This window comes from Erinaceus europaeus, chromosome 14, assembly GCF_950295315.1.
Source record: "Erinaceus europaeus chromosome 14, mEriEur2.1, whole genome shotgun sequence".
Taxonomy (NCBI): domain Eukaryota; kingdom Metazoa; phylum Chordata; class Mammalia; order Eulipotyphla; family Erinaceidae; genus Erinaceus; species Erinaceus europaeus.
Window position 1 is genome coordinate 42,376,010 of NC_080175.1, and position 13,360 is coordinate 42,389,369.

General features: G+C 48.3%; 1 protein-coding gene across 1 annotated transcript in view; it reads left to right on the forward strand.

Moving 5' to 3' along the window:
• NPC1L1 (NPC1 like intracellular cholesterol transporter 1) overlaps positions 1 to 11,458 on the forward strand; it is a 15,206-nt gene extending 3,748 nt beyond the window's left edge. The window contains exons 3-12 of the mRNA XM_060171001.1: positions 391 to 398; positions 1,018 to 1,208; positions 1,356 to 1,480; positions 2,556 to 2,682; positions 2,784 to 2,839; positions 4,274 to 4,424; positions 4,614 to 4,845; positions 6,634 to 6,747; positions 6,830 to 6,992; positions 11,006 to 11,458. Coding sequence (XP_060026984.1) covers positions 391 to 398; positions 1,018 to 1,208; positions 1,356 to 1,480; positions 2,556 to 2,682; positions 2,784 to 2,839; positions 4,274 to 4,424; positions 4,614 to 4,845; positions 6,634 to 6,747; positions 6,830 to 6,992; positions 11,006 to 11,196 — 1,358 coding nt within the window. The 3' untranslated portion in view covers positions 11,197 to 11,458. The remainder of the gene's footprint in view (positions 1 to 390; positions 399 to 1,017; positions 1,209 to 1,355; positions 1,481 to 2,555; positions 2,683 to 2,783; positions 2,840 to 4,273; positions 4,425 to 4,613; positions 4,846 to 6,633; positions 6,748 to 6,829; positions 6,993 to 11,005) is intronic.
• The last annotated feature ends 1,902 nt before the right edge of the window (positions 11,459 to 13,360 follow it).

The following is a 13,360-nucleotide window of genomic DNA, read 5'->3' on the forward strand; positions in this document are numbered from 1 at the left end:
TCAAGCCCCCAGCCACCACCTGCAGGGAGAAAGCTTCACAAGTGGTGAAGCAGTTTTGCAGGTATCACTCTGTCTCTCTTCCTTGATATCTCCCCTTTCCTCTCAATTTTTGGTAGTCTCTAACCAATAAATAAATAAATAAAGATAATAAATAAATAAATAAATAAATAAAGAGAGAAATAAAGAGGGAGAGAGAACTGACTAGGGTTCTGAAAGAGTCAGCACACAGACTCAGCAGGCATAGTTTCTGTCTCAGCAGAGAGTTGGGTTTCTCCCAGCTTGTCTCCCCTGCCATCACTTTGAGTTGCATGTCACAGGAGAAGGGAGTAGGCCGTGAGACACAGGGTGCACTGGGGTTGCAGATGGGGGCTATCCACACCAGCTCCTTAGACCAGATTGTGCCAAACTGAGAACATGTCAGCCGCAGTTTTGTTGTTTGTGCTTGTGACTCCGAGAATGTCTGTGAATGTGCCTGTTGTTAAAATTTTCGGAAGGCTCTGGCCGGGCGGGGTCTAGCTTCACGGGCGGGTAACAGAGACGCAGAGACAACGGCTGGGCAGGGAAGCTGTATTTCTTTATTCAGGAACAACGATTCACAAACTAAGACAAACTAATCACCAAACAGAACTCTGCTGTCTCTTTGCGGCGGCGCAAGCACTCTCTCTCTTACTCTGGAACTCAGGAACTCTCCAACTCTGGCACTCTGAAACTCTCGTACTTGAGAGCCCTCTGAAACTCTCGCACTGTCGAACTCAGGAACTCTGGAACTCTGTCACTCGGGAACTCAGGAACTCTCCGACTCAGGAACCCTCTCTCGGGGTTTCTTTTGGGCGGGGCCAAGCGGGCCCGCGAAATTAGCAGGCCTGATCCAATTCTCTTGGCGGGGGGAGGGCTAGAACAAACCAATGTAAAGCATACGACATGTGCCCCTGGGAGCAAGCACCTCTGTGCATGGCCTGGGCTGGTGTGACCCCTTGGGGCATCTGGGCCTGATCTCACTGAATGTTTTCCACTCAGGATTCCTACCTGCTCGACTATTTCCATTTTCTGAACCAATACTTTGAAGTGGGGGCCCCGGTGTACTTTGTCACCACTGGGGGCTACAACTTCTCCACGGAGGCTGGCATGGATGCCATCTGCTCCAGCGCTGGGTGCAACAACTTCTCCATGACCCAGAAGATCCAGTATGCCACGGAGTTCCCCAAGTTGTGAGTGCTGTGTTCCCACCCACTGAAGTAGCCCCTGCTCCCCTGCTGGTAGGTGCCTGGGGGAAGCTCAGTGTGCTGGTAGGAGATGCATAGATAGGACCTGCCAGCCTGGCCCCACCCCTTGACCTTCTGCTGTCCCCACACCAGGTCCTACCTTGCCATCCCAGCCTCCTCCTGGGTGGATGACTTCATTGACTGGCTGACCCCGTCCTCCTGTTGTCGCATCTACAGCTTTGGCCCCAACAAAGACCAGTTCTGTCCCTCAACTGTCAGTGAGTGTGCCCCCCTCCTCCTCCTCCCCGTGCTCAATGCACCACTGTCACCATCACCTGGGGGAGCTGTGGAGAGCACTGTGGGCTGGGTTGGGGGAGCACAGGGTCTGAGCACCTGTGCAGGTGGGTGGCAGTGCCCCTCCTGGGTCGTGCAAGGTGCGCTGGTGCTTGATGCCATGGGGACCAGAAGCAAGAGTTGGCCCATGCAGGTGGAGTGCAGAGGCCCCAGTGGGTAGGGGGGAGTTCCTCACCCCAGATGGAGATTAATGCAGTTCCTCTAGAGTAACATAAGTAGTGTGCTTGCCATGCTGAGTATCTTGGGAATGGTGGCTGGAATGGGGGCTGAGGGACCTGGAGCTGTTGCCCACAACCCCTATCCTTTAACTATCATCATCAATCATCATCATCATCGTGTGTGTGTGTGTGTGTGTGTGTGTGTGTGTGTGTGTGTATGCGTGTGTCTCCAGGGCTATCTATGAGGCTTGGTGTGGTCCCAGCACTATAAATCCACTGCTCCTGGTGGCTATTTTTTCTTTCTTTCTATTTATTTATTTATTTTAAATGTTTTAATATTTATTTTTATTTATTTATTCCCCTTTGTTGCCCTTGATGTCTTTCTGTTTTTTTAATTGTATAGGAAATACATAAATTGAGGGGGAGGATATATATATATATATATAGAGAGAGAGAAACAAAGACAGATACCTGCAGACTAGCTTCACCTCTTATGAAGTGTTGTCTCTGCAGGTAAGGAGTGGGGGCTCGAACCTAGGTTCTTGCGCATGGTACTATGTGTGTTTAATTGGTTGTGCTACCACCTGGACCCCTGATTTTTAAATTTTTTAACTTTTGTTTTGTAGAACATAGAGAAACTGATAGGGAAGGAAGATATGGGCGGGGGGGAGGGGAGAGAGAGAGTGAAGGAGAGGGAGAGGGAGAGGGAGATAGACCTGTAGCATTGACTCATCAATTGTGAAGCTCCCCCTGTAGGTGGGGGAGAGGGGGCTTAAACCTAGGTCCTTGTGCATGGCAGTAAGTGCACTTAGCCTGGCCCCCATCCTCACTCTTTCCACAGCCTCCCTGGCCTGTCTTAAGAACTGCATGGGCTTGACATTGGGCCCTGTGCGGCCAACGGTAGAGCAGTTCCACAAGTACCTGCCCTGGTTTCTGAATGACATGCCCAATATCAAATGTCCCAAAGGGTAGGTCAGAGGGGATCTGGCTTGGGAGGGTGCTGTGGGGGCCCAAAAGTGAGGAGCGGGCCCAGGCTTGGCTTAGCCTTTGTTCTGTGTTCTTTCTGCAGTGGGCTGGCAGCTTACAGCACCTCCGTGGACTTGGCCCCTGATGGGCAGATTCTAGGTAAGGAAGGCCTCTTTGGGGGGGGGGGGGTCGGTAAGGGAGACTTGGTTTCTCTTGGGAACTGCTTCTCTATTCAACAGCTTCTCTCTGTCTTTCATAAAAAATATTTGTTTATTGACTAATGAGAGAGAGGAGAAGGAGAGAGAAGCAGAGCCTCATATTGGCACAGGTGTTGCCAGTGATCAAACTTGAGACCTTGTGTTTGAGAGTTCAATTCCTTATCCACTGCACCACCTTCCAGTCACCTCTTTGTTGTCCTTCATGGAGCCTTCTGACCATTCTGTCTCTGTCTCTGTCCCTGTCCTGATGAGCTGCTCCCAGATCTCAGCTCCCATTTGCCTTGGCACCTCCTCCTCCCTACCTCCCAATCCACAGCCAGCAGTTGACAGCATCCTTTTTTTTTTGCCTCCAGGGTTATCGCTGCTCCTGGCAACCATTTTTTCTGTTTTATTGGATAGGACAGAGAGAAATTGAAAGGGGAGGAGAAGATAGAGAGGGGGAAAGAAAAACACCTGCATATCTGCTTCACTGCTTGTGGAGTGATCCCCCCACTGCAGGCGGGGAGCGGGGCTTGAACTGGGATCTTTGCGCAGGTCCTTGCATTTAGTACTATGCAGCACCCCCTTCTCACATGCACAGGTCACACCTGGATGTAGTCAGTGGTCAGTCTAGACTACAACTCTGACAAGTCCACAACTTTGTTCTGTCAGTCTTCCCTCCAGGAGCATGCTCATTGGGTAAGGGGTGAAACTGAGTTTTAGTCTCTGAAACATGCTTTAAAGGTACACTGAATGCATGTGGGTTAGCTGGACTACCTCTTATGGTTCTGTCCCTCAGAGGCAGGGCTGGGACTCAGGTCTCCACCAGCTGCAGAGTCAGCAGGACTGGGTGCAAAAAGACCAGACAAGGGTCCACTGTTCAGCATGTATCTCGGATTCCACACGGGCCGAGACGTGACTCACCTAGTGGAATACACACTTTAGTGTGTATGAGGTGCTGGTTTGAGCACCACGGACAGCATAGTGGGGTGCACCATGGAGGGTGCATTGGTGCTACTCTCTGGAATAAAATGGATAAAAAGGGCAGGTGAAATAGCTCATTTGAATAGTGCCCTGCTTTGCCATTTTCAAGACTTGGGTTTGAGCCTCCCCCCCCCCCCCCCCATCAAATTGAAGCTTTGGTAATGTGGTCTCTTAAATGTGCTGCTCTCTCTATCTCCATTAAGAAAAATGGTATGATAGCATCGTGAATGAAACACACACACACACACACACACACACACACACACACACACACACACACACACAGATTGAGAGAAAGAGAGAGAGAGAGAAATTTCAAAACAGCGGCTGCAGAGCCCAGGCCCAGCTGGACCTGCCCTTCAAGTATTCCGGGGACCCTGCAGTTTGCCCTGAGTTTTGTCTGCCCAACCAGCCTCCAGGTTCATGGCCTACCACACACCACTGAAGAACTCTCAGGATTACACAGAAGCTCTGCGGGCTGCCCGGGAGCTGGCGGCCAACATCACTGCCGATCTGAGGAAGGTGCCGGGCACTGACCCGGACTTTGAGGTCTTCCCCTACACGTGAGGCCCGGGACCGACTGAGCCAGGCGGGTGGCTGAGGGTCTGATGGACCTGGCTGGAGGCTTCCCCGGCCCTGCCTGTACCTGCCCTTCTCCACCTATTCCCCCCACCCCCCACGCTCCCCACCCGAGCCTGAGCTTTGATGGGAGGGGCCCTACCCGGGCAGTGACAACGCCGTGTGGCCTGCAGGATCACCAACGTGTTCTACGAGCAGTACCTCAAGGTGGTGCCTGAGGGGCTGTTCATGCTGAGCATCTGCCTGCTGCCCACCTTTGCTGTCTGCTGCCTCCTGCTGGGCATGGACCTGCGCTCCGGCCTCCTCAATGTCTTCTCCATCATCATGATTCTTGTGGATACAGTGGGTTTCATGGCCCTGTGGGGCATCAGCTACAATGCTGTGTCCCTCATCAACCTGGTCACTGTAAGCCCATGGGGACACCCCAGTTATTATGCATAGGTGGGGCCTTATGCCTGCCCAGTGGCACAGCTCCCTGGTCAGCATAGCATTTCTTTACTTGGTAAAGAAATGGAGAGAGAGAGAGAGAGAGAGAGAGGCACCACAGCACTGAAGCCCAGTTAACACACACACACACACACACACACACACACACACACACACACACACACTTTTTTTCCCAGAGCACTGCTCAGCTCTGGCTTATGGTGATGCAGGGAATTGAACCTGGGACATTGGAGGCTCAGGCATGAGTCTCTTTGTAGCACCATTATGCTATCTGCCCCTACTCCAGCTATTATTATTTTAAAGTATTTATTTATTTATTCAGCAGCCTAGGTGACACAGTGAATAAAATGTTGGCCTTTCAAGTATGAAGTCTAGGTTTGATCCCCAGCATTGCATGTGTCAGAATGATGCTCCGGTTCTTTCCTTCCTTCCTTCCTTCCTTCCTTCCTTCCTTCCTTCCTTCCTTTCTTTCTTTCTTCCTTTCTTTCTCTCGTTATTTTTTTATTTGATAGGACAGAAAGAAGTTGAGGCGAAGGGGACAGGTGGTGGTATACCCAATTAAACATACATATCACTACGCGCAAGGACCCAGGATTGGGCACCCACTCTCCACCTGCAAGGGGGACACTTCACAAGCAGTGAATCAGATCTTCAAGTTTCTATCTTTCTTTCTCCCTGTCCTCTCTCAATATCTATCTCTCTATCCTTTCTAATAAAAACTAGAAAGAGAGAGAGAAAAAAAAAAGGCCACCAGGAGTGGTGGCTTTGTAGAGCTGGCACTGATAACCCTAGAGGCAATTAAAATTAAAAAGTTGCGGCATTCTGGTGGTGGGAATTTTGTGGAATTGCATCCCTCTTATCCTATGGTCTTGTCAATATTTCCATTTTATAAATAAAATTTTTTAAGAAGTTGAGAGGTTCAGGGAGATAGAGAGGGAGAGAGAGAGATCCCTGCTTCACTGCTTGTGTAGCTTCCAAGTGGAGACTGGGGCTTGAACCTGAGTCCTTGCACATATTAACATTTAAAAATAAAAAGGGCTAGTGAAGTAGCTTACTTAGTGTGCTGCTTAGGCACGTGCATGACCCAGGTCTATTCCCGGCCCCCACCACAATGAAGGAAGCTTCGGTGGTGTGGTCTCTTTTACTCACTTTCTTTGCCTTCTATGTCTCTATAAAAATAAAAATATGTGGGGGCTGGGTGGTGACACACCTGGATGAACACATGTATTACAGTGCTCAGGGACCTGGGTTCGAGCCCCTGGTTCCCATCTGCAGTAGGAAAGCTTTGCAAGTGGTGAAGCAGTGCTACAGGTGTCTCTCTTTCTCTCTCCCTCTCTGTCTCCCCTACTGTCTTAATTTCTGTCTCTATCCAGTAAATAAAGATAATAAAAATTAAAAAAAAATATGTGTGGGGCAGGGTATATAGCATAATGGTTACGCAAAGAGACTTTCATGTCCAAAGCTCCAAAGTCCCAGGTTCAGTCCTCTGTACCACCAGAGTTGAGCAGAGCTCTGGTAAAAATAAATAAAATAAAATAATGCATATTTATTCATTGGAGAGAGAAAACCAGAGTGTTGTTCTGGCACATGCAGTGACTCAGCTCTAATACTCTCAAACTCTGCTACTGCTTGTCTCCCTGACTGTGACACCCTCCAGGCCTTGCCAGAGTCTAGCTGCTTCTGCTGAGATCCGGGGAGATCCCCAGCCCTGGGCTTTTTCACACTGATGTCCCCCTCTGCCCGCAGGCAGTGGGCATCTCTGTGGAGTTTGTGTCTCACATCACACGTGCCTTTGCTGTCAGCACCAAGCCCACCCGCCTAGAGAGAGCCAGGGAGGCCACCATCAACATGGGCAGTGCGGTGAGTGCTGGGCCACCCACCCCTCGGGTCCCTGCTGGCTACCCAGTGCCCCACCTGACGCCCACCCGCCCCCCACCCACAGGTGTTCGCGGGAGTGGCCATGACCAACCTGCCTGGAATCCTGGTCCTGGGCCTGGCTAAGGCCCAGCTCATTCAAATCTTCTTCTTCCGCCTCAACCTCCTCATCACTCTGCTGGGGCTGCTGCATGGCCTGGTCTTCCTGCCGGTTGTCCTCAGCTTCGTGGGTGAGTCCTCAGACCTCCTGCAGCCAAGGTCACAGTTCCCAGCATGTGGCCTTCCTGGCTGGGATGCTGCAGCCTCTGCTGGCAGATGTGAGTCTCAGGCTCGTTTCCCTGACAGCTGCAGTCTGTCACTGGTTCTAGCCAGGACCTGATTCCTCATCATGAAGCACACACATGCTGAATAGAGCGAGCTCTGGTTTCGGCTGGCTGCCTGGGAAGCCTTCTGATATTTTTCCAGGGGGATTGAGCCCAGGTCCATGGGCACTGTAACATTTGTGCTCAACCAGGTACATCACCACCTGGCCCCTGTCAGTGCCTTTTAAAAAATCATGGGTGTTACCTATGAAACTGGTCTCATGACTCACAAATGGGTGACAAAATCAGTCCAAGGGGCTGGAAAAGGAAGGGCTTGACAGGGAGAACACTGGACTTGCACATCTGAGCTTCTGGATTCAGTCCCCAGCATCAGATTTAGCAGCAGTGCTCTGGCTTCTCTCTGTCAGTCTCATGTGAGACTCTTCTACCTTTCTTTCTCTCTTTCTTTCTTTTTCTTTTCTTTTCTTCTTTTATTTATAAAATGGAAACATTGACAAAACCATAGGATAAGAGGGGTACAACTGCACACAATTCCCACCACCAGATCTCCATATCCCATCCCCTCCCCTGATAGCTTTCCTATTTTTTTTAAAGATTTTATTTATTTATTTATTTATTTATTTATTTATTTATTTATGAGAAAGATAGGAGAGATAGAAAGAGCCAGATATCACTCTAGTACATGTGCTGCCAGGGATTGAACTCAGGACCTCATGGTTGAAAATCCAATGCTTTATCCATTGTGCCACCTCCAGGACCACAGCTTTCCTATTCTTTAACCCTCTGGGAGTACGGACCCAAGGTCATTGTGGAATGCGGAAGGTGGAAGGTGTGGCTTCTGTAATTGCTTCCCCGCTGAACTTGGGCATTGACTGGTGAATACATACTCCTAGCCTGCCTCTCTCTTTCCCTAGTGGGGCGGGGTTCCAGGGAATCAGAGCTCCAGGACATATTGGTGGGGTTGTCTGTCCAGGGAAGTCTGGCTGGCATCATGCTAGCATCTGGAACCTGGTGGCTGAAAAGAGAGTTAACATACAAAGTCAAGCAAATTGTTGAACAATCATAAACCTAAAGGCTAGAATAGTGCAGATGAAGAGTTGGGGGGGGGGTCCTCCATTTTGTAGATAGCTAGTAGGCATATTTTAGTTAAATTCCAAAGGGCCTGTGGCTATACTAGTTTTTTTTTTTTCTTTTTCTTTTTCCCCTGAGCCTGAAATCTGATATGCAGGTGGATCCAAGTTATTGTCTGGGGAGATGATGTCATGGCTCAAAAAGGACCAGAAAGCTGGATCAGGGAAGAGAGTAGCTCCCTAATATGGGAAAGGTTTATAAATATTGTTGACTGTAAACCCCATCAATTTGATGTGATCTGGGACCCATAATCAGCTTAGGAGCCTATGTGACCTCTGCATCCCTGTAGATCTGAGCTCATATTCTGTGATCATGAGTAGGAACATTCCAAGCTTCCCCAATATCAACCCATCTTCCTCAGGTGTAGCATAGAGTATGTTGTCCATCCTCCCTTCAGAGGATGGAACATTCTCTACCATTGGTGATCCAAGTTGAGGGCAAGGTCCTATAGGGGGCCCACAACGGGGTCTATTTTATTGTTCCTGATAGAGATGACTAGTAACAATGGAGAGAGGGATTTATTTGAGGTCTAGGCCCATCATGTCTGTTTGGGAATCTTAGGACTCCCTGAATAGGGCCCCAGCTGATGGAGTGGCCTGATAGTGACTAGAGACTCATTTTCTTTTACACATAATAAGCAATAAAATAAAACTAAAGTTAAAAAGAAAATCATTTGGGAGATAGCATAATGGTTCTGCAAGTCACTTTCATGTCTGAGACTCAGAGGAAAGATAAATAAATAAATAAATAAATAAATAAATAAGGCTAGGGAGACAGTGTGATGATTCTGCAAAAAGGCTTTGATGCCTGAGGCTCTGAGGTCCCAGGTTCAATCCCCAGCACCACCATCAGCCAGAGGAGCTGAGCAGTGTTCTAGTAAAAAATAAATACATAAATAAATTTCAAATATAAAAAGAAGATTCATCCTATACTATGGGTCAGCTATGGTTCATTTCACTGGCCCTCGGAAGCTGGGCAGGAGCTCATCGTGACTTTTGAGTTCTTGTCACTGCTGGGAGGACCATATTTTTGGCAGAACCCTCTGCCTCTCACTTTGGAATTTCCTTAGCAAAAATCCAGTCCGTAAGCCTCGCTTGTCCATGGTACCTCTCGACACCCTCCAGGGCTTCCTTCTGGCAGGTCCACTTCTGTACCCTCATCATTAAGCACAAGATTCATTAAACTGTTTTTAGTGGTGCTGGGGTCTCATGCATGCTCAATTTTACTGTTCCTGGGTTGCCTCTATTTTTTTCCACTTTATTTGGGGTGGGGATAGAGAGAGAGGGAGAGATACCACAGTGTGGTTCCACTATATGTAGAGTTTCCACAGATGCCATGGTGCTCCCATGTGGAACCGGGTCTCAAAGTTGGAACCTCCCATGCAGTAAAGTGGGAGATTAACCACATCAGCTATTTCTTAATCCCGAGAGGAAAGCTGACAGGAGAGAGTGCTGGCCCTGCCTAGTGAGCAGGCTAGGGGCACCCCCGGCCACAATGATGACATTTGTGTCCCCCTTGTCTTCACCCTGCAGACAAGTGATATTTTCTTGTTCTTTTCTCTTCTTTCTTAAACATTTTTCTTAAATTTATTGCCACCAGGGTTACTGCTGGGGCTCAGTGTTGACACTACAAATCCATTGCTCCCAAAGGCCCTTCCTTCCAGCTTCTCTCTTTCGTCCCTCCCTTTCTTTTTTCTTCCTAGTTTATTGGATAGGATGGGAGGAGATAGAGAAGGAGAGAGAAATAGAGTCACCTGCAGACCTGCTTCACTGCTTGTGAAGCTTCCCCCCTGTAGGTGGGGAGTTGGGGCTCGAACCTGGGTCCTTGTGTATGGTAACATGTACGCTCAAACAGGTTTGTCACTACCCAGCCCCCCCTTTTCTTTCTTTTTTAAATATATTGATTTAAAAAGATACATTGATTTCTTTTTAAAAAAAGATATATTGGCTGAGTGGTGGTGCGACTGGTTGAGCACACATGTTATAATGAGCAAAGACCTAGGTTCAAGCCCTCATTCCCCACCTACAGGGGGAAAGCTTTACAAGTGGTGAAGCAGGACTGCAGGTGTCTCTCTGTCTCTCTCCTTCTCTACATCCCCCTTCCTCTTGATTTCTGGCTGTCTCTATCCAATAAGTAAAAAAGAAGATAATAATAAAAAAAGATATATTGATTTATGAGAGAGGAGAGAGAAGCAGACAGTCACTCCAGCAATGTGCTACCAGGCATGGAACTCAGGACCTCATGCTTAACAGTCCAGCACTTTGTCTACTGTACTACCTCATGGGCTGTCATTACCATCTCACACATCAGGAAGTAAGAGTCCTGTCTCTGTTACAGAGCTGGTAGAGAGGCAGACAGAGAATGGGTAGAGACCATGCTGTACCTGGTGCTACAGTCCTCACTCCCTTTGGAAGAGGAGAATGTGTGTTTGGGAAGTGGGTGGCAACAGCTTGGACAGAGAGCCACACAAGGCCCTGCATCTGTCTGCACTATGAGGAGCAGCCTTGCTTGGCTGTGGATATTAGTATGGGGAAGGTGAGGAGGAGTCTTGGAGAGAGGAGAGAGACAAGATCCATAGGCCTACTGGGCAAGGCTTGGACCTCTCCTCAGAGTGTGCCAATGGCAGGAATCTGCTCTGGAAGGTTTGAGGGCAATGTGAGATGCCAGCTGGAATGGCTTCTGGCTTTTAGGGGGCAGGCACCTGGGTAGGGGCCAGTGCTGGAGCTCAGGGCTCTACATTCCTCCCAAGGTCTCCTGGATGGTGTCTATCTGTCTCTCTTCTTCTCCAGGGCCCGATGTCAACCCAGGCCTCGTCCTGCAGCAGAAGCAGGCAGAGGAAGTTATAGCCAAGAAGGCCTCATGCCCAGAGCACCCCTCCACCATCGATGGGACAAGCCACAGCTATGAACATATCTACTACAACTCTGGCTTTGAGCCTCCTGCTGAGGATGGCCTGCCGCCAGGTGGGAAGGTGCTCTGAAGGAACTCACACCTCAGGGCAGGCTCAAAAGCCCTGAAACAAGGGGTCCCCAGGGTCCTCCAGTGGGAGGCTCTGAGCTGCCCTCCTCCTAAGGACTGGGAGAGGACCTTTGGGTCTTCCAGTCTGATAGCTGGTCCCTAAGTCATTCCAGCACAAGGCCCTCACTCAGGGATCTGTGCATGTCCAGGAAGGACACACTCCTCACATTTGGACCTGGAGCTCTTTTTATCCAGCTTTCCCTGGCCTCTCACTCTTTTGGCACAATATCCCTATTAAGTCTGAGTATCTAACACCCCCTAGACCCCTGGGGATAGAGCATGTATCCAGGAAGCTCTGTCACCCATGGTCCATGGCCTCTGCTGGTGGAGGAGGGCTAGAGAGATGACTCCCTTTAGAAAACACTCCAGCCAGGGACTGACCCCGTGAAGAGCGACATTGGCCTTGGCCACCAGCTCCAGTGATCAGACAGGCTGCTGCTGTCAGCAGAGACCTTAGAATGTCTCCTCATGAAGCCATAAGGCTGTGAGGTGCTGGTACTGGGCTGGTCTGCCCACTTTTGTCCCAGCCTGAGAAACAGGCTAGGACATCACTGCAGCCCAGCTCTAGGCTCTGAGGGGCAGTGGGAGCCACGGGGCCATGGAAACAACTTGCTCATGCTGTGCACAACAGTGGTTAATAAATATCTGCCAAGCAGAAATGATATTTGATGTCATTTGTCCCATTCCAGAAGTGTCTGCTTTATTTTATTTTAATTTTTAGGCTGGGGAGACAACATCATGGTTCTGCAAAAGACTTTCATGTCTAAGGCTCTGACGTCCCAAGTTCAATTCCTAGCACTACCATAGACCAGAGCTGAGCTTAATGGAAACAAACCCACTAAAAACCAAAAACCTCTTTGTGTCTGCAGAGGTGGTTTGATGGGGGAGCACAGGATTTGCACATATCATATGAGGTCCCAAGTTTGGCCTCCACTACCACATATGCCAGAGTGGCTTTCTGGTCTTTCTCTGCCACAAATGACTATAACTTAAAAGAACATTTATAAGTATAAAATACAAACAGAAATAAAGTTTAAAGAGACATGGTGGACGGGGAATAATGTCTGCAACATGTTTAATAGCAAAAAAAAAACAAACAAAAAACTTAGCCATAGTTTCAGTAACCTTTTCAAGTTGAACAAGTCTCATACGTCATAGTTAAAGACTGAAAAGACATTCCCCAAGAGTGGGAACTAGACAAGGATACCCTACTTCTACTAAACATTTTATACTATAAACCCAGGTTCCAGCCCACCTATATGTAGTCATTTACTTTAGGCTCCTAATTTAAACTGCCTTTACATAAAACTGAGTTTTATGCATGATGTCATAATCAAATCCACTGTTTAGCAGTTTTCTTTCTCAAGATACAATATTCAGGCACTGACTACTTCAGAAATAGTTTTTGAAAACTGTTCTCTACAGAAAAGAAGATAACATAGTAACATTCTTGTATACATGGCAAATGACCAGAATCCTGAGAGGAAAAATTCTACCATACAATTTTTTAGACAATATGTGTTATTCATTATAGATATAATGATTTGGGCTGTCACACAATAGTTCATCTGATGAACACAGTGTTCTGTGATTTTTTTTTTTTTTGTTCCCGCCAGGGTTATAACTGAGGCTTGGTATCTGCATGGTGAATCCACTGCTCCTAGTGGCCATTTTTCCTTCCTTTTTTCCTTCTTGATAAGAGAGAGAGAAATTGAAAGGGGCGGGTGGAGGTGGAGTGAGGGAAAGAGACATCTGCAAGCATGCTTTGTCATGTGTGAAACTTTATCTCTGCAAGTGGGGACCAGGGGCTTGAATTCAGGTCCTTGCTCTACTGGGGTTCCATCGTCCAGCCCCAAACACAGTGCCTTATTTATTCCCCTGCTGCTGGGCACTTCGGTGATTCCCAATTTTTCTTTTAGTGGTCCACAATGACCTATTTGCAATTTAAAAATCCCCAGAGCTCTGAAAACCCACCCTGTGTGTCTTTTTTCCTTTGTAAATCTGGGACAAACTTGGTGGCAAAGTTGACTAGACGGGCTGTATCTATTTATATTCTTTTAAATAGGCTATTAACAACCACTTGGGGTGAACTGCTATATATCCCAGTGCACTGAGTGTGATCACAG